The 22077-nt window shown below is 40.5% G+C and overlaps 1 protein-coding gene across 1 annotated transcript in view; it reads right to left on the bottom strand.

Moving 5' to 3' along the window:
* Nucleotides 1-21648, bottom strand: part of CPQ (carboxypeptidase Q) — a 150234-nt gene extending 128586 nt beyond the window's left edge. Inside the window, exons 1-2 of the mRNA XM_048286987.1 lie at nucleotides 21554-21648; nucleotides 3227-3684 (exon numbers count right to left, since the gene is read on the bottom strand). Of these exons, the coding sequence (XP_048142944.1) occupies nucleotides 3227-3653 (427 nt within the window). The 5' untranslated portion in view covers nucleotides 3654-3684; nucleotides 21554-21648. The remainder of the gene's footprint in view (nucleotides 1-3226; nucleotides 3685-21553) is intronic.
* Nucleotides 21649-22077: the final 429 nt, after the last annotated feature.

The raw sequence follows: 22077 nt of genomic DNA, 5'->3' as shown, positions 1-22077 counted from the left end.
GGAGCTCTGAGGGAACCAAAGGCCACCAAGTCCAGCACCAAGTTTTAAGTTTCTGCCCATTGTTAAGCTAAATTTCTGACAATTCCTATTGTCTTAGCTTCTCAGATCACAACCCTGGGGCCAAATCATGGGAAGGGAGGAATACAAGACATAACTGAGAAGGTGAAAAAACAAGAAATGGTCTCCTGTACCTCCTGCTGGGATGTGGGAGTCAGCCCCTCTCATCTTAACCCCATTCCTAGACCTTAAAAGACAAGAAGTCCAACCAATGCCATCCTCTGTCTCTAGGCATCAGTAGTGTCAAGGAAGGGATCTGTTTGGGCTATACCGAGACAGTGGTTTGTAAACAGAGGGGTCTGAAACATATCCTGATAGGAACACTGACTTAAAACATGCAGTAACTATCAAGCTAACACCAAACAACCAGGGATCATCTGCACAGTCCACTTTAGAGGCAGCTGTGAAGAAACCAAAGAATCATCATAGAGCCAACATCTGAAGGACAGTCTTCAGCCTTTAAAACATCCCTCTGCCAAAGCTCAGCACAGCAGCAGTAGATGTCCCTAGTCTGATCCCATGTAACAACAGTACTGTAACGAGAGGATAACTGGCATCAGGCATCTCACACTGAGTTGCATTATTTTGATTACAGGAAGACTCACACTCCCACAGCTTCTTGGCTAATACAAGATGTATCAGAACTGCTGATAATCCCTCAGAGGGAAACTGTTCAACTATTTCTGATGTGATTTAGGGCAGCCTTCTATCCCTTTTTCTTAGGAATAAGGCACTGTGGCAATCCTCAGAAGTGATAAGGCAGTGGTTTTAATAGTCTAACTACACATTTTTTATTCCATGCTTGGTATGAGTGAGTGTTCTAGGACAGCACTTTTCTGAACAGCACGCCTTCCGGTTCTCTTGCCCACAGAGGCTGGTGATGAGCAGCTCTTACCAGACATTTCCGTCAGCCAGGAGGATGGTCCAGTGATTGGAAGAACAAGAGCCAAGTGCTCACCAGGGACCAGCTACCCCACATAACCTTCTCAAGCACGAAAACCTGTCACAGCTTGCGCAGAGCAAGATGAGACCAGCAGAAATAAGAAAAGGCACAAATGGTAGGAGAGTCATAAGATAAGTAATTTAACCAAAAATATTCCAGAAAGTGTGAGAAACAGACCACTCTTTTGTGAGAGATCTCATTGCCGTAAAGTCTTCTAGCACCAACACATATACCTCTTCAGCAACATGGCAGATGTCAGAGGAAAGTAAAATTGTGAGAAAGAATGATGTGAGGTTTTTGAACACTACTCAGTATAAACCAGCACTGGATGATACGATCCTATCTTTCAACATATAGGATCTTTACAGATGAAAAATATCACAGTGTCCTGCAGTGGTAGGGAGGAGAAGAGAGATCCAGCAGGCAAGAATTGTGCAGCGAGATTTCTTTCATTTAATTATTTTACAACTTTTTTACAGACTTTTTTCTTCATAGTCTAATTGGTCAAAGGATCAGCCACCCCTTGGGGTGATTGGCTAAAAATCCTAAAACATCCATTGTCAAAATATTTTCCTACTGTACTATAAACAAGGTTTTGCAAGGTTGCAGGTGTTCATAACTTATAGAACTCTGCTAATATCTTCTGTGAGAGAGAAAAATATCTCACGGGACTGGAAAGAAGCAAGAGAAATTCTTGCTAGCTGCATATTTGTATCCACAGAAAAAGAAGGACGTAATTAGCCTCTGTGAGTATTTTTAACATGTAAATTCAGTAAATCTCTAAAAAAAAAAGGCAAACCTAGGAGTAAAACCAGGCAAGGGCAAAAAACTACACAACTAAGAAAGAGAAGTGAAAAACAGACTTTTTGGGATGTGAAGATGTTTGCCAAAATTAAATTGCAGGTTCCCTTTGCAGGTTCAGCAACACTTGCTAAACACCAAAAAACCCCTTCTAATTTTAGCTTACTTTTTAGGAAGCTTGATATAAGACTGGAAAGGATACAAAATAAGTTGTAGGCTTAAGCTTTGCTGTAAATATTCTCCTATCAAAGCACTAAACCTTGCACATATCATGGGACTAACAGATATTAATGGTTCTAGTTGCATTGCATTTAGGAATGGGTTTACCTCCATATGACAGAACTATCTCAGATAAACTGACAGCTGCAATTTTGCAAACCAAGTATGATTTATTCCAAGCATATCTTAAATTATCCAGTTCTATTTGTTGCATTTTGAAAGGCTAGATATTTTTTCTAAAAAAAACCAGCTTTTATACATTGTTTCATTTCAAACAGAAAGCTTGCTATCACAAAGATTTACAATTCATAAAAAAATTATGAGTATCATGTTAGGTTTTATTTCCTAAACTAAATTTATTTTCTCAAAAAGAAATACAAATGCTTTTGAAGTGGTCTAGGAATAAGCATATTGGTTTTTATGGAGAGCAGTCACAGAAGAAGGTTCTCATCTGGCCTTTAAATAACAATTCTGAAAGCTTCACATCAATATGTACAAAAAGAGATCTTATAAATCATTTTGTTCGTAGACAAGCTAATATTTTGGGGTTTAAAAGAGCAGAATCTTGTTGAGCGCAGCTCATGGTTATTCTTGCCCCTGAGTAACATATCACACGTGATCATCTAAAAGGCAACACACAGTTCAGTAACAGGTAAGTGACAAAGTGAGCATGTAAGCAGTGTCACCAGGTAAGTTTCAAGGTGAACATGAGACAGGGAAGGAAAGGACACACAGATACCAACTGCCATGTTTAGCAAGGGGCTTGAACACTCCAAGCTCAGCTCCTTTTCCTGCTGTCTTTTTTTTTACTGGAGTTAAGGGCTAAGCTTGGCAAGATAGGGCAGCTGAAGGAGAAATCATGTGTCAACTTGACACCCCATGGAGAACTTCTTTCCTGCCAACCACAATGGAGCACCAGAATCTTTGCAATGAGGCTCAGCAGTGTTCAACAAAACGGTATAAACTTAATGGAAAATTCAGGAATCAACTCTAATTTTACAAGCCTGTTCAACCCAACAGTACTAATATAAACTGCATCAGTCACAACCACACCATATAGAAAAATCCCAGGAGAACAGCACCTTGTTTTGCAGAACTATTACAGCAAGAAGAAAACCAGTCTGATGACTGAGAGAAGTTATTGGGGGTACAATACAGTTTGGTGTTAAAAAGCAAGTGATACGTAATTCCAAAAGGAAGAGTTACCTTCTGGAGGAGTTGCAATACTGTTCCCAAGTCCCAAAATAGCAATGCTGTGATTCCTTGGTTCCAGCATCACTGCAAACTCTTCTCCTCTTTCCCAGTGTGGTACTTTCACAGGCTCCAGATGCACATTTTCCAGCCCGTCTTTCTGCAGGGCACTGAACATATATTTGATGGCTGCCTCTAAGTTTTTTGAACCACTGAGTCTAGGTCCTATGGTGTCAGCAAAAACTGCTAATCTTTCATAGGATCTGTTCTGAGCCTTTCCATGAACAGCAAGATCAATAATAGCCTTAGCAATATTAGTATAGCCAGCTATCTCATTTTTAATGTCTTCAAATGACTTCAGGGAACTGCCATATCTTCTCAAAGATTTCCCAGTATAGTGGTGTAACAAATTCATGAGAAATATTAAGAATAAGTACTTCATTTTTCTCTCTTTCTTCTTTTCCACAGATGGCCTGTTGGAGAGGCAAAAAGAAAAAAAAGCAAGTTTAAAAAATCATACACCTATCAGCAATACTTTTTGCTATTGGGATTGGCAGACAGAAATGAAATGAAAAGAAATTAGTTTTTCATGCAAATGCTTTGATCAGAACTAGCAGGAAAGTAAACTCAAGTTGAAGACAGAGTTATTGAAAGCAAATGAAAAAGATACTTAGGCCACTGGACACAATCTTTGTTGCAGTCTTTAGAAATATCCTTGGAATGCTGCATCTCTTTAAATAAACACATTCTTCAATGAATCAAAACCCAGGGCTGCTCCCATGCAGGAGGAGTTTTGTATCTCCTTTCTGTTAGGAGCAGGACTTTTCAGAAGTGCCAAATCAAATGTCTTTACACAAAACATTCAGAGAAAAGCTTTTCTTAAAACTATTCATGAATAAAAAGTTCTTCTTAATCTCCATCTTCATAATCAGGAAAGTACTTTTTATTTTACTAAAAAGATGTAAGAGCGATTTAGATCCAATGCCTCCTGTGTAGTGGTTTTGGCTAAGTTAGAGATAATTTTCTGCTTTGTAAGTGGTACAGTGCTGTGTTTTGGATTTAATATGAGAATAATGTTGATAACATGCTGATGTTTTGTTTGTTGCTGAGTAGTGCTTACCCTAAATCAAGGACTTTCCAGTGTCTCATGCTCTGCCAGTGAGGAACTGCACAAGAAGCTGTGAGGGAGCACAGCCAGGACAACTGACCCACACTGGCCAAAAGGATATTCCATACTAAATTCAGTACACAAACTGTGGGAGTTGAGTGGAAGGGGCTGATCACTTCTCAGGGAAAGGCTGATCAGCAGGTGATGAGCAATTGTATTGTGCATCACTTGTTTTTCTTGGGTTTTATTTATTTTTTATTATTATAATCATTATTATTGTAAGACTCTACTTCTTTCCATCTACTAAACTGTTCTAACCTGAACCCACAAGTTTTTGTACCTCTTCTTCTGTGTCTTCTCCTTATATCACTGAGAGGTGGGAGGGGGAAGGGAGTGTGTGTCTGCATGGTACTTAGTTATCATCTGGGGTTAAACCATGCCAGAATATTAACAAGCTTTCTTTGGATCCTCTTCTGTCTTTCAGGGCTTTATTCCACAGGACTTATATCAAGCAAATCTTCAAAGAGGTCAAAGTCTTCTCTCATGAAGTTCAGTGCTGTGATCTTGCTTTTTGACCTGCTCCTTGGATCCTGAACTCCATTATCTCATGTCACTGTAGCCAAGGCTGCCTTTGACCTTCACACCACAACCAGCCCTTCTTTGCTTTATGAAGTCCACCATAGCACCTCTCTTTGCTGGCTTCTCTATAACCTGTGTCAGGCACCTCCTGGATTGCTTATAACCTGTGATGACCCTCCAGCAGATATTGGGATGGTTAAAGTACACCATGAGCAACAGGGCCTGTGAATGAGAAGCTACTTCTAGCAGTTAAGGCCTCATCTACTTATTCTTCTTGCTCAGGTGGCTTATAACACACAGCTGCTACAGTCACCCATACGGGTCTGCTCTTTAATCCTTATCCACAGGCCCTCTGTTGGCTCATCATCCATCCCCAGGCAGAACTCCAAGCACTACAGCTGTCCTCTCACATAACAGGCAACTCCAGCTCCTCTTCTTTCCCCTCTGTCCTTCCTAAAGGGCATCTATCCATCCACTGCAGCATTTCAGTCATGTGAGCTATCCCTCCATGATCCCAACAAGATCACAGCCCTGCAACTGAGCACAGACCTCTAACTTCTTGATTTATTCCCCATGTTCAAAATCTTACTGTACAGGCACTTAGAAGCATAGGTTTGTCAACAGAAACAAAAGAGGCAACCCACAATATTTATGAGAGCTTCTGATCAGCTCCCAAAAAGCAGGGATAACCCACCAGGCATGCACCCATAAGATGCCATCTGAAACGCTGGCTGTGCAGTGCAGAAATAAGACACAGAAAGAGTCAAAGTACTAACCATATTTCTAGGATCCATAAACCACCAGAATTCAGAAACAAACAAATAAACAAAAACACCCCAACACCCACAAAAACCACTCACACAATCATTTTGGAGTCACCAAGCCTAGCTCGTATGATAACCAACACAAGCTGCCAGCCTTCCATAGGCCTTTATGGGTCTCTTCACAAACAGCAATTTAAACAATAGCTTTAGCAATATAAGAATACTAAGCTATTCTCCTTAACTATTCAAATGTCGCCTAAGCTTGAGATCAAGGAAGTAATAAGTTCTTCACAGTGAAGCATAATTTTCACAAAACAACAAAAATCATCTATGATTTCATCTGTGAATGATGAATCTATCACAGAGATTTCAGCTCTCTCTTTGAGACAGACAGGGCAAAGGTCTCACACAACCAGGAGCAGAAGACTCGGGTTAGCTCAGGACACTGCCTGAGAACTGCAAAATGCCTTTTATAGTCTGAGTTACTGTTTATTTGTGGTTATACTACACAGAAGGTTATCGGTGTATTTTTATTGCGATGCTCTGCACTTTCTCCATGTACTTTGCCTTTGGACCAGTTAATTACATGCTCATAGATCATGCTCTACATCATCTTGTAGAGACATCAGTAATTTTCTCAGGATGACCATGCTCAGTCCCTGATTTTTGCCAAATTCATCAATGGACAAAAAAGTAAGCAAGATAATGGATAAGTGCTGAATGAAGTAAGACAACAACTTTGTAGACTTAGTTTCAAAAACTTAAGGTTTGGGGTTTTGTTTGTTTAAGGGCTTGCAAAATCTACCAGAAAAAGCTGATACACTTAGTTGTTACACAAGAAAACATAGTGGGATTGTTTAACTAGCACTGGCCACCTCAAAAAGCCCCCAGCTACCAACTTCATACATTTTTTTCAATAGAGAAATGCAACTGCAGTTATCACATTTCCCTTAACTAAGAAATGCTTTCTTTGTTCTTCCTAGCCTCATTAAAAACCAGCAGGATCCTCATTCCAAAGGCTGCCCCAGAGGACATGCATTTAAGAGATACACTTCTTCCAGGAATTTCCCACTGAACACGGAGAACAGACATGTTTCCACAACTTCTGTGAATGTAACATGCTTCTGCGTTGCACAGCACTTCACTGCCTGCCAATGCATTGTAAGAGGAACGTAACTGAATTCAAACCCTGGTCAAGAACACAAAAATAGGAATGTCATTTATTGTGCTTTCCTTGAATACTCCAGCATAATCTGTTCAAAAGCAGCTATCTGAAATATTTCCCTGCTGGGTAAAATAACATTATACTCAAACTGCAATGCAGGAATCACTCCACTGCTAGTCCAGGGAAAGAACCATATCTGTTTTCCCAGTCTTTGGAACTTTATCACCCCAGTGAATCATCTAGCAAAGGAGATTACTTATTTTTCCACATCTAACTAGTTAAGATTCAGCAAATGAGCCTCACAGTGCCAGCCAAATTAATAAAAAATAACAGGACAGTCAAAGTTGTTCACTGCGTTTAATTGTTCATGAAGCAGAAAGAGGTCATCCAGCCATGGTAGTACCTGGATCCATAGAGAAGGAAGGGAATGCTTTGAATATAGTTCACAGAAAGATTTTTTTCCTGCCAAATCCTACCAGAACATTTAAAAGGGAATGTCTGGAGTGAGGAAGACCAAGTGAGGTAGCACTTAAAACAAACTGTACATATATAAATCCATGGGGCCTCATGGGTTGCACCCACAAATATTGAGGATCAGATGTCATTATGAGGCCACTCTCATTTATTTAGGTCATGTCTTGCACTATCTTTGAGAAGTGCAAGAAATAAGATGTAGGGAACTACAGACCAGTCATCCTAACATCAGGCTCTGGCAAGTGCACAGGAGAAAAATCCTGGAAATTATTTCCATACATATGAAGGACAAGGTGACCCAGAATAGTTAGCACGGATTTACAAAGGCGAAATTGCATAAGCAACATGATGCCCTTTTAAGACAAAATTGCTGGCTTGGTAGATGAGGAGAGAGCAGTGGATTTGTTTCCCTTTACATTAGTAAGGCAGTTGACAGTCTGCCTAGAAGTCTCAGGGAAGCTGATGAAGTATAGGCTAAACGAGCAGACGGTGAGGTGGACTGAAAATCAACTGAACAACGAAGTTCAGAGGATTTTGACTATTTGTGTGACATCTAGTTGGCAGATGGCAGCTAGTGGTGATCCCTAAAAGTTCACACCTGGTCCAGAGCTGTTATAAATCTCTATTAGTAACCTGGATGCTTGGACAGAGTGCGGCCTCAGATGATGGGAAGGTTGGGAGGAGTGGCTGTGTACACACTGGTTGCATGAGGAGGCAAGCGGGCAGGAACCTTATGAAGTTCAACAAGTCCTGCATCTGGGGAAGACTAACCCTCATGCACTAAGACAGCTGGGGATAGCCAGCTGGAAAGGTGTTGGCAGAGAATGAGCCAGCAAAACCTCATGTTGGCAAAGACCAACAGCCTGATGGGCTGGACATGAAGGAGGGTGGCCAGCAGGTGGAGGGACGTGATCTTTCCCCTCTAGTCAGCACTAGTGAAGCCACACCTGTATTATTTCTTCATTTCTGGGCTTCCCAGTATGAGAGAGATGTGGACATGCTGGAGAGTGCAACAAAGGGCCACAAAGATGATTAACTGACTGGAGTATCTGTCCCATGAGGAGAGGCTGAGAGAGCTGTGACTGTTCAGTCTGGAGAAGAAAAGATTCTTCTCCAGAAGGACAGGGAGGGATTCATCAGTGGGTATAAATACCTGATGGGAGGGAACAAAGAAGACAGAGCCAGGCTCTTTCCAAGGGTGCCCACCAACCGAACAAGAGTCAATGGAAACAAACTGGAATATATGAAATTCCATCTGAACACAAGAATGTCCTTTTTTTTTTTTTCCAGTGAGGGTGGTCAAACACTGGAAGAGGTTGCCCAGAGAGGTTGTAAAGTGTCCATACAGGAACATATTCCAAACCTATCTAGGCATGGGCATGGACAACCTGCTGCAGCTGACCCTGCTTAAAAAGGCAGTGTGGACTAGAGTTCAAAAGATGTCTTTCAAACTATATCTGTGATTCAGAATATGAAAGGACACCAGAGACACAAGCTGAAAGGCTTTTTAAAAATCAAGGAAGAAAGGTTCTAGGTATGTAGAAGAAAAAGAGAAATTAAAGGCAGAAAGTAAGTCTTTTCCAGCTCAAATTAGTATGAAAGAGAATGAAATGTACAGCACAATGCTGTGCAGGTTGTGCAGAGGCTGTCAGAAGGCACATTTATTAGTAGTTACTAGTAGGATGCTCCTACCTATTGTCTGGCCAATTTGTCTGTACCTAACTGCTGTGTTTGATGCTAAAGGCCAAGCCCATCGGGATCTTCATCTCTTAATGATGGCCTTACAGAAAAGAGGAGCACACCCAATCTTTCACCAGGCTAACTGGTGTTTCCACCATTAAAATCATTACAATATAAATTACTTAAATGTTACAGACAGAAAAGAATAAGAGAAAGAGGACAAAAGAATCTTTCAGATGAGAACACTGTCTACAGCAATCAGATAACAGAAAGAGGAGCAGAGGGCATAAAAATAGGATAAACAAAGCTAGAGCAGTGCTTCTTCTCCAGTGTGGCAAAGTTTTCCCAAAATCCCAGTTGAAAATACAGACAAAAGCATACAGAGAGTTCACAGGAGTCATGGTTATGGGAAATGAGGAATGAAAACAATAAATTGAGGCTATTAACCACTTAATTGCTAGAGATCTGCTATATCTGCAGAGTATCTATCAGCTTCCTAACTACCACTTGATTTTCCTTCAGGGAATATGTAAGAAATCTTGAAATCACATTGTGGTTTTGATGACATGAGAATAGACTGAAAAGCCCCAGGGTAACAAACTAACATGCTGCAGAGTGATGTCTGATACATTTAATAGCACTGGAAAAAAGTTTGTTGTGACAGCTGTGGAGTAGGATGGCTGGAAGGCTAGGTGAACTTGCAAAATGAAGAGGAGATTTCTGCCTAAAAATAAAGTCATAGACTTGTTCCATCACTTATAAAGATAAGGAGGAGGGGTGGATGGGATGGGAGTGGAGGGGGGAAGACAAGTTTTATGATCTTGAAGAGTGAAGCAGAAAAGCAGACATTCCTCAAAGACCGCTTTTCCAGAATTGTCATAATTCCTCCGGGAGAACATTTAATCAGTTGGAAAATCTTGGGTTTGGGAACACACACAGCTGAAGCTATCACTTACATTACAAAGTCCTTAAAATTAACCTTTTGACATGTGAACCTAGAGTAAAGAGGAGTACAACACAACATGGATATAAGGCTTTGGATAATCTTATTACTTGGACCAAAAAGTCTAAAATACCAAAGGAAACACCTGAGCTGTTTTATTTTTACCAGCTTCAGAACAACTATTTTTATTTTCTACAACTGAAGACACATACTGAAATCCTTGAAAAGGTAAGTGTGATCTATGACCATACAGGCTTTAGTAGTGGTATTGACTTATGCAGACAGAACAGGAAGTGAAAAGTTTTAAGAACTCTAAAGATTAAGATTGAGAAAGTCCAAACATTCCAAGACACATTGCAGTCATAGCTCCTCATTTGGCAGAAGTTCATTCCTTATTTATAGTCAGTATGGGGGAAGTACTACAGCTTAACATAGAAAGGAAGCAGCAAAAGGAGCCACTCTTCCGTCTTTCTTCACCTCCAAGCCTCAGAAAAGTCACAGGCTACCTTGATATATTCTTATTCAGTAGCTGCTGCTAAAATGGATGGCAAAAATTCTGAACAATCACACCATAATCCATGTGCAGAGTACTGTATCAGCAAAGCTACAAAAATGATCAGTCAGCTACTTCTCTAAGAAGCAGTGTGGCCCAGACAAAAATTAAGTTAAGAATAACAAAAAAACCCCCATAGTCACTGAACAATGCCTCAGCCACATAGCAGCTGATATTATTCTTCTTAATAAGCATGGAAAAGACAGTTCTCAAAAGGGAGTACATTATCTTTTCAGAGGCAAAAGAAAGGAATTCAGTGGGATTTTTAGATGAGAGCTCAACAGAAATACTTAATGAATGGAAGGCAGTTAGGAAACGATACCAAAATGCAGTATTGTTCACATTACATTAAACGCCAAAATACATAGCTAAAGCCAGCTGATGGTGTTGAAAGACAGCTGAGGGGAGGGAGGGGGGGAATTATTTTGGACAATTAAATCAACACATACAAGAATAGGGCTACAATTATACTACCTGGTATTCTTACGCTCAGCTTCGCTCAAATCCACAACTATTCCCCTAGTGTAAAAAGCAAGACAGCTATCTTGTATCTTTACTCAAAATTCATAAATTACTGAGACAAACTCTTCAGAATTGCATATTTTTTTCAGCCCTTCCTACAGGTGAAAAGCGCTCCCTTTTTAATGAAGCAACATAACCACTGAAATCTTCTCTTACAACCTCTTCTGTACTTATGCTTAAACAACACTTAAACTTCTTTCACCCAAAATTCTAAACTGAGTTTCTTTTTGTAAACATGTTTAACAAGACATCTTATATCCTGTATTAAGTTAAATCATTCCACAAATTTGATGTCAAATATTTTCTTTCTGAGTTTTTATTGAAAGACTAGCAAGACTGCACCCAGCCAAATGATGAAACCTATCTTCCTACCAGGAGGAAGCCTATGACAGAAGGTATGAGCCATGAGCAAATGATCAATCCACACCTCTGGATAGCAAAAGCTGCTAAAATTCACGGACAGACCTTGTAACAGGAGCAAACCAAGTTTTGTTAGCAACAGTCAGTACAGGGCTGTTACTGTCAAAAGTTGGTCTGCCACTCCTGTGAAAGCCTAAAGGAATCTCACTGCCATGCATCAGGCACTCGCAGGCACTTCTTGGTGCGCCTCCAAGCAGCGTTCCAGCAGAAGGCTGTTCAGTCCTCCAGAACACGTGTATGCTCTAGATTTTGGCCAGAAAATACAAATACTTTGAGCTGCTCTTCCCAACAATTAAATCTCAGTTTTAAAGGCAACTACATGTTACACTGATAAGGGTCACAATATTTGCCAAAACGAACCACCAAACCAAGCAACCTTAGTTACTAATTATGTAATGCATAACAGGAGTGCAACAGACCAACTTTTCTAATGAATTTTAACAAAAATTACACCACATATTTGCAGCTACACATATATCACTCCAGAATTAGAAATTTATAAGTTAAATTCTTAGCATTTTCATATATGACAAGAATAATATGCCTCTACGACCACACATCTAAAAAGCACTTTTTGCTTTGTATATGGAATAAAAATCTTTCATTTTAAGTCAACAAATTCAGAGAAAAGTTATGCACATTAAACACTTCAAAGAAAAAGACTAAAAAAGGGCAATACCAACATTTTCAAAAGTATTCAACGATTTTAGCTATTTTACTCCATACATCTACAAACCCAGTGTACAGACTATAAGTAGCACCATAATTCCAAATTAAGTCAATAAACATTGATTATTGCTGAATATAAGATATTTAAGAATATTAATAAAAAAAATTTCCAGATTAAAATAACTGTAACTTTTAAAAATATCTTTTTCATTTATCAGGTTTTTTCATACAGTCTTTCTCTACAGTCACAAGAAAATGTAAGTTCCTCATACTGCTACAGTACATAATTAAGTGGTTTTGCGAAGCTGAGAAATCTGGTCAACATATTGCAAGACTTGTTAAGAACTTGTATTTTAGTCTTTCCCCTCCTTATTGTAGGATATACCCACTGAATCTTCCCTTTCCAGAGCAACAAAGGATGAATTTGTAAATACAACTACATGAAAAAGAGCAGGATCAAGAATTTCTCATTACAATTGACAGAAAAGCTATCTTTATGATGCACACATTTCTTTACTTATATTAAGTGTGGGAAAGGATATTCCTTTCAATGAGATATATTATGAAGTATGTCATTTATGATTTCATCATGTTCACTGAAGTATAATAGTGGTACTCAAATATCACACTGTATTCCAACACATCAACATCAGAAACAAGTTGCTACAGCTCAGTGGCAATGTACAACTGAGGCCACCATCCAACTGAATGCACTGAAATGTGGAAAAAAAAAATTAAAAAGCTTAAATGTAACAGACTGCTAGTAAGACAAATACACTTTACTTAAAGAGCTTGAGAGAAATCTGGGTTTTGGCCAATTTTGAGAAATAAATTAGCAAAACCAGACCTCTTCCTGATGTGGAAGAAAGCTCCAACATCACTTTTTCATCAAAGCTACTCCCCAGCGCATCACACATTGGATCATGGAGCACTACACTCACCATGCATAAGGCAGTTCTGATTCTGTATTTAACTTCTGATTACTTTTTATTGCTATTTAAAAGACAAAAATTATCAAACCATTTTGCTATTGCAGGATAAAAAAGTCAGCTGTGACAACAGACATATATCAGTATTAATTTTTAATTTTCTCTTTTTATTTTGACCAGTGTTCAACACGTCCCTGTTATCATGAGGGTCTCCAGGGCTACCCACTGCATAGACACGCTGAGAGAAACAGGCCTTACAACTACAGACAAAATGAACAAACAATTGGAAGAGGAGGGACCCAGAAGGGACATCTCCAAGTGCTTCAGTTGCCCCACCAAAGACATCAGCATAACCACTCAGCCCCTTTCTTCTGACACTACCAAGAGTAGATGATCAAAAGTTTGCTGCAGTGAAGCAAATGGTCATGTCACAAAACACCAGCTGGCAATCAAAGTGAAAAAAGAAAAAACAAACAAACAAACCCAAACCAAAACCCAATAAAAATCACAAATAACCCCCTCCCCCAAAATATACCATAAACACACTAATTATATAGAGAGGACAGTGACAGAATGTGATCAACCCTCTCTCTGCAAACGTTAAGGCATCTCCCTGATTTTGCACTGACACAATTCTGATACTGCACCTGAACAATAATACTCAGAGATTAGATTATGCCAAGAAAGTATGGGAGGAAACAAAACAGACAGGAGTTTCCTCCTAGATATTAAATACTTCTGCACAGTTCAGATTTCATAAGGTAAAGAGAACACACAGGTGCCAGCTCCCAAACTCCAAAGAAGTTTTTACCTACCTTTGAGAAAACCAACTCATTGGCACTCCTAAGAACACACCGGGTCAGGTAAATGACTGCACCTGAGCTCAGGAAACACACAGAGACTTCAGCCAAACAGAGCCCAGAGAGCCCACAGCTTCACTTCCATACCCCCATTGCTCCTCCAACCCTTCTGCTATTGCAGGCGACAGCCACAAACTCCTCCACAGCTTTGGGAACATGGCCTTAAACTGTTTCTAGTCACAAGACCAACCACTGAGAAGACAAAAGCTTGAAGAAACAAAGTACTTGGAGCACTCTACTTTGATTTAGCTATAAATGTTGATTTTCAAGCCCACACATTTGCCCAGTCATAACTGCATAAAATTCAGAGGGCGTTATCTACAGCATGAATAAAGCAACTATCAAATATTTGGGACTCTGGTGTTACTACTGTGAGTTAAAAATGGAGCCTCTGCATCCTTCAGTAAATCCAGATGTTGAAAATGTCAGTCTCTTGATTAATTAAAAATAATTCCAAGTTAAAATGGAACTGGTATTGGAGGATCTCTTACACTTGGTTTTGATTTTATCACATACATCAGCTTGCAAGCACAGGCAACTGATGAAACCAGAGTTCACATGAGGTTACTGATGCTCCTTCATTCAAAAGCATCTTTGACTTCTAAATGAAGTGCTGATCCTTTCAGGATGATGATTTCACCACACGTGACTAAACTTATGTTTTGGTCCTGCTCCCCTATGACAACTTCCCAGTTATGCCCTGAAACAGATCTGACGGCAACAATAACCCCACACCCTTTAATCCATGTTTATCAACAAGTCCTACTTGTTGAGTACAAAGTACTTAGATATAAACACCTGGAGGGAAGGCAAGGTCAGCAAGCAGCCTACATTTCTCAAGTTTACTATCCTATTTAATTCCTGGATTAAGGGGTTTTTTTACAGCAGTTACCTTTAGCTTTCAGAAGAGCAGCTGAGTTTACACAGTTACCCACATTTGCAGTGATGCTTGCAGCAAACAGCTCAGGTGTTATCACACCACAGCTGAAAATGTTTTGTAGGGAAAATAGCTGACTCATCCTTCCTATGCCACTTGTCTGTAGGGACAGGAGATGTAAGACAGCATGTTTCAATTTGATAATTTTGGGAGGTAGCAATAGACAGGTGCCTACTCTAATTTTTATTTATCCAGTATGCACTTGTTTTTCTAATTTAGAGTTCACATACTGATAAGCTCCCAATAGTTATTTTTATATAAGATTCTTCAAAGGAACTTCCCTATGCTCCCATTCCTGTCTTCAGCTGCTCAACTGGCCTGCATATTGTGGATTTTCAGGAAAGCCACTACAGCATCATAGAATGGTTTGGCTTGGAAGACATGTTCAAGGTCACTCAGTCCAAACCCCCCCTGCAACAACCATGGTCAGCTTCAACTAGATCAGGTTGCTCAGAGCCCAACCCAACTTGACCTTGACTGTCTCCAGGCATAGGGCATCTACCACCTCTTTGGACAAGCTGTTCTACTGTTTCATCACCCTCAGTATAAAAAAATTCTCCTTTACTTCTAGTCAAACTCTACTCTCTTTTAGTTTAAAACCATTATACCTTGTCCAATCACAAGATGCCCTGTAAAAAGTCTCTCCATATTTCTTGTAAGACTCTTCCATTGCCAGATTTGCCTGAACAGTCGAAAACTGTACAACTACCAAAGAGCCCGGTACAATGCATCTGTGTTGGATACATTGCATTTGGCTATGCCAGGCCTTTTAACAGCTGTAGTGTACACCAGAGAGCACTGCAAAGCAAAATATATCTACTGACTTGGGTGGCATCAGTTTCTGGAAACAAACACATCTGCCCTCATTCAGTTACTCTCCGAAGGGCAGCCACAGAGACATTCCTGCTCACTACCACTCTTTCTGCCAGGTTTCTCTTCAGCTGTAAATCCTAAGTCCAAGATGAAGCATGAATCACAAACCCTAGCTGCTGGAGTAATGTATATTAAAATCAGTGTATGTGTATTTTACCAGCCTGGACTGAGTGGGACACAGATTTGGATCAGTTGTGGTTTAAGTACACCTAGATCCCAGATATGGTCATTCTGCCCTTTAAATTGACATTCACTTGCCCCAGAACCTTGTCCATACGATCAGCAGCTGAGAACCAATCAATGAAAAGCAATTTTGCTTTGTTTGTAGAAATTAATAATAAGCATTAGTACTGGGCGGCTACTGCCAAAGAGAAAATAAAGATGTACTACTCAAAGGAAGATTGGACTGCAGAAGTCCCTGCACTGTGAGGGACAGCTCTGCTCTTTCCACCACTAGTGCCACCCGGGTGAGAATTGTTGACCAAGGGCCACTAGGGTGGCTGGGGTGGAAAACTGCAGCAGCTGCAGGTAAAATGGACAAGGGCAGTAACTCAGAGCCTGCATAGAATTTTCTAAGCTTATTCCTGAGACTTTTTTTCAACTGAAAACCCTCTAGAAATTCCTAACACAACAGCCATTTCAAGACAACCAAACTGAACAAGTAATTAAAATCAAGCTGACTTTGTTTTCCTTCTTGGGTATCTCATGATGCATTGCTGAGGCAGAAAATGTCTGCTCTGCATATTTTCAGCAGTACTGAACAGATTACTGAGATTAGTAATGTACTTGTCTGCTTTACCTAGTTGTCATAGGAGAAAATATTAATAGCCCACTGCAGTATACAGAATCAATCTTAATGACTGATCATATGATCAATCTCAAAGAAATTAGTAACTTACAATTCTTTCTGGTTCCAAAGCAATAAAGATTTTCATTAAACTAAAACCCCAAGAAGTGTTTCATAGTCTGCCACAAAAGAGAACTTGTTTTTTGTACCGGAGAACATGACCAGAGAGAGAACTAGAGGATCAGCCCTGTGATTCAGAATAGTATAAATCAACAGAATCAGAAATGCTAATCTCAAAACCTGAGCAGAGTAGAAGGGGAAACCATTTAAGATAAATCAAATTTATCTGGTCTGCAAATGTTACAGATAAAATAGTGGATGCTTTCCCAATGGAGCCCATTGGCTCAGATCGTATTTTAAGACCTCAAAAAAGAACATTTCTTTCTCAAATTACTATTGGCACATGCATAATATTATATAAGCCCCTTTTGAAACTACTACTAAGCTACTTAAAACACAAAATTACTTTGGACTCACTTGCCTTAGGTAAACTCACAGTCAAGTGCCTCCTCTGAAAAAAAAAACCTGACAAAAAATTAAAGGCACAGTAGATCAGTGAACATGTAGCAGATGAAAGCTAGAAATATTGGGAGAGGACAGAAGAGTGGTCTCATTCCCTTTCATACAGAGTGCTCAGTCAAGAAATGTACTATCACTACATTTAAGTAAAAGATCAGTCACCTTAACCAGCAACTTGAGAAAAAGAAAGAAAAAAGCCCAAACACATAGAAAACAACAGACTTAAACCTAGAACTGTTTTCTCATATCAGTATTGAAATAGGCTTTAAAAAGGTGACAACAACTCTCAGTTGGACAAGATGCTGTGTCTGTGGGGTCACAAATCTGGTTTGGGCAAATCCCGAGTTTGTAGAAACTCTTACTTGTACTTACATGGTACTGAATGCAAGATGGTCACTCAGGCAAGTTTAAAATAATCTTAGTTGTTTATAACTCCTAAGATGTAAGAAATGTCTATGATAGGTGACCTGACATTAACCTCCTTTTACTACAACATAATGATCAGTGATTTAAAATTTATCTTACCGAATTGAGATAAATTTGACTGATATATTTCCTTTTTTAAAAATGGCATTAGTATTCTTTTAAAGTCAGGTTGTAAGATCACAGGTCTTTTGCCATACCTCTGATTGCAGTGTGTAGTACAGCAAAACATTTTGCCAAAATACATAAATTCTTAGAGATGTATTTTAATCTATATGTCTATATACTTCTATCTATATACTTCTATCAAGTCTCTCTTGGCAGCAACAGCACCCAAGGGATTTCAACATTTTTCTCTCACCCACTGTGGAGAAAATTCATAGAAGAGACCTAAGTTAATTAGACTCAAAGAGTCTGAGAAAATATTAATATTATTTATACCAGTACAGAAAAAAATAATCCAAGTGAGCCATGTGTCTGAATATTCTCCATTAAATAAAAAAATAGGTAGATAGATAAATAAATAAATTAAAAGCAAACCTCCCACCATTGGTCCACTCTCTCTATCTCAAAATCAGAAATCAAGTCTCTTGTAAGATCAAGGTACCCAAATTATCATTTTTTAAAACTACAGGATAACAAGGCTAACATTTTTCTCAAGCTCACATACAATTGTTTCTTGTACTGTAAAACTGAAACAAAAAAAGAGCAAAGCATTCTTCACAGATTCTGTCAAAAATACTGACTTGATTAAGTAATTGGCATTTAAGAGATTACAAATCCAAGCTAGAAATTCACTACTGCCATCACAGTGAAAATGTAAGTGACTTGGGGTCAACTGAAGAAAGACCTTACATTTATTTTACTACTTTGAGATTATTGCAGACATTTGGTAACAAAAAAGTGAAAGATTACTGCAATACAGTTTTTGACAGATAATATTTCCTGTCGAGACATAGCAGAAAGGACTGTAGTGCTTCAAGATTGTAATCGTTTCGTACATTTCTACCCACAAAGTACTTCTTTAGGCAAAATATTTCACCCCTGCAGCTGCTACCTCTTAGATGTACTGCCATCCTTCATCTTCATCCTCCCACAATTGGAAAGAAAGGAAGAAATGACAAGGCAAAGTTTTCAGTCTTAAAACAAGAAAGTTTTATACAGTATAGCAGGAATATATAAAAGAATCCCATATGCATTATGAGTTTGTGCAATTATATCAATATTATATAAGATATTGTAAGTTGTTTCCTTTAGCAAATTGGCATTAAAGACACACAGGCATTTGCAAAACCGTGGTATAAAACAAATAGGAATTTACATGAGCTTTTGCTAACAGATGCCTCCCAACAGGGGTCAATGCCAGGTTGTTCTTCCCCAGCCCAGATTTGCAATCTGTTCTTATCTGATTCAGTATCTTATTGTTTTGCTGTTCAAAAGAGTGATGTGTATTTTAAACACCAAGAAACAAGATCGGGTAAGACTAAGGCTTTGTATGAATCTTTAAAGCTGTGGTGGCTTTGATCCACGTTTATCTGCACAGACTTCATCTGAAAGACAGAAGTTTGGGTAAAGTAAAAGTGATTGCAAGGGACAACAGACAGATGCCATCCAAGACAGGGTGGACATGTCTATGGGAATTAGACAAAATTTACAAGGAAACAAGGGATGTAAGAACTCTCATACACATGACAGGCTTTGTGGGGCTTCTTTGTGGAAATAAGGGTTTGAGATTTTATTAAAAATAATAATCCAACAGAGGGAGCAGCAGACAAGACTGGAAGGTGATTTTAAGAACTGACAGGTAAGCATGAGAAAGACTTCCAATAAAAGCTTTCATCCTTGCAGAAAATTAACCAGAACAGAATCCAGGCCAGCTTTTGTCACCCTAACTTAAATCTTGGGAATTTTCACAAGCTAAAATAGAGAAATACATTAGAGACAGATGAAGATATAAGCAGTTATTCCATTGCCACACAGGGAGTCTGTTCTACAGCCATCCCAAGTATTGCTTTGCAAGAAGAAACGCTCACATACTCCCCTTTAATCAATAGATTACAACAGTGCTACAACAGTTCTAGAGAACTATCTCCAGAAAGAGTAAAAACTAATCTAATTTCGAAGAGAGTGAAAACAACAGACAGGCAAAATCTCAAAAATTAACAAGAGATTAGGATTTTAGGTGCCTTTGTGTATGGCACTGTCTGAGCAGGCACTTTTGGTGCTCAGGCAGCACCTGGGAAAGTCAGGTCCTCAAAATACCACAGTTTGAAGGAAGAAATAAGTAATTAATACACAATCAGACTTCTTATGCTTGTATCTTGAATTTGTTCTCTTGTAGTTCTGAGCACACTTACAACTTGGCAGACATAACCACTATGTTCAAAAGGTTCCTTCACATTTAATGCTTCCTTAGTCAAATCTGATTCGGCCCACTGAACTTATATTTTTTTCATTTTTTAAATGTTTTTTTTTATATTTTATATACTATTTTTATAATACTTATATCTTTTATGTATTTTAATACTTTCATAAAATATGTATATGCATATTCACATATATAAAAATTGCAAATACATTTTTAATAATGACTCTGTTATGTACTTTTCCCTTTTGCATCAAACTGGAAAAGGTAGTCTATGAAGAATGAAGACATCAAGACAAACCTAATGGGTACTAGTTACCAGAACTTCTTACTCTCAAGCACTACACCACTTTACATGCTGGGACCTCTTCACTATGACACGTGCTGTAAAACATAATTAAATATCTAATGCACCCAGTCTGGTATTTATGGGGTTTATCTGTTTGCAGTGACACAGCTTTCAGTCAGTGACTGCTGTCAACTTTGCTCATTTCAGGATCATGGCAGAGCATCATATCTAGTCTAACACTGACCATCCCCCAAGCACTGTGTGACCACCAACTTTGAGTCCATATTTGTTTTTAAATTAAGAGGAACAAGAGGGTAAGCAAGGATTTCATGTCACAGAATCACAAAATCAATTAGGTTGGAAAACACCTCTGAGATCTTTGAATCCAGTACCTGGCAGAACACCACCACATCAACTAGACCCTGGCACAAAGTGCCATGTCCAGTCTTCCCTTAAACACCTCCAGGGACGGTGACTCCACCACTTCCCTGGGCAGTCCATTCCAATGTTTAATTAGTTTTACTGTGAAATTCCTCCAAACTCCCTGACACATTTTAGACTATGTTCACTTGTCCTCAGGTCACTTGTTACCTGGGAAAAGAGACCAATCCCCACTTGGCTACAATCTCCTTTCACGTAGTTGTAGAGAGTGATAAGGTCCCCATTAGCCTCCTTTTCGCCAGGTAAAACAACCCCAGGTCCCTCAGCAGCTCCTCACAGGACTTGTGCTGCAGACCCTTCATCAGCTCCACTGCCCTCCTCTGGACTCGCTCCAGCACCTCAATGTCTTTCCTGTACTGAGGGGCCCAGAACTGGATGCAGTACTCGATGTGTACCCTGACCAGTGCCGAGTCCAGCGGGACAATCACTGCCTGCTGGCCACATTGTTTCTGACACAGGGCAGGATGCCATTGGCCTTCTTGGCCACCTGGGCTCACTGCTAGTTCATGGTCAGCCAGCTGTCGACAAGCATCCCCCAGATCCTTTTCCGCTGTGTCACGCGATGGAATGTCCATGCTCCTGAAGTACGACCATGCTGGTGTCAGTCACTCCTCCAGCAAAGGGCGAACAGTGGATACAGCGAGGTGGTCCCGACCCCCGCTGCCAGGCTGGGGGCTCCAGCCCACCGACACGGGGCAGGGCCGGCAGCACCGGGGCTGCGGCCCAGCGGGCGAAGGCCCCATTTCGGGAGGGGTGAAGTGTGGGGACAGGCAGCACACGTTGCACAGCTCTAAAGCCAGAAAAGGAGCCGGGGTGCCGGGAATGGCGGCCAGGTGCCCCTCCTCCGGAGCCGGAGCTTCCCGAAAAAGCGCTACGGCCCGGCGGAGGGGCGCCGGCAGCCCGGAGGGACTCCCTGTGCGGAGGAGGAGAAGGAGGGAAAGGAGGAGGATGAGGCGGTGGGCAGAGCGGAGCAAACACGCACCTTCGCCGTGCAGATCGGGCGACGGCGCCGGCGCAGCCCTGACCCCCAGCCGGCGGCGGACGGGGGAAGGAGGAGCCGCCACGGGCATGGGAGGGGCCGGGCCGCCGCCCGGGACCCGCCGGTGCCCCCGGCCGTGGCGCCTCGCAGCCCGACCCGAGGCGAGGCGGGCCCGGCCCGGCCGCTGCCGCCCAGCCCCGGGGGCCTGAAAAACATCACCCGCCACCACCGGGTTTTCCAGGGGGGTGACACCTTCCGTGGGAGCGGCTGTGAGGGTGCTGAGGCACTGGACGAAGCTGCCGCCCGAAGAAGTTGTGGGTGCCCCGTCCCTGGAAATATTCAACGCCGGGTTGGATGGGGCTCTGAGCAACGTGATCTAGTGGAAGGTGTCCTTGCCCGTGGCAGGGGGTTGGAACGAGATAGTTTTTAATTTCTCTTCTAACCCCAACCACTCTATGATGCTGTGATGATTCTAAGATTGCACTTTTATAGGGAACGTGTGATAGTTGTGCAAGGGTACATGGAAA

This window comes from Corvus hawaiiensis, chromosome 26 (assembly GCF_020740725.1).
Source record: "Corvus hawaiiensis isolate bCorHaw1 chromosome 26, bCorHaw1.pri.cur, whole genome shotgun sequence".
NCBI lineage: Eukaryota > Metazoa > Chordata > Aves > Passeriformes > Corvidae > Corvus > Corvus hawaiiensis.
Note: the sequence above shows the minus strand (reverse complement) of the source record. Positions and strands in the feature narration are given on the sequence as shown.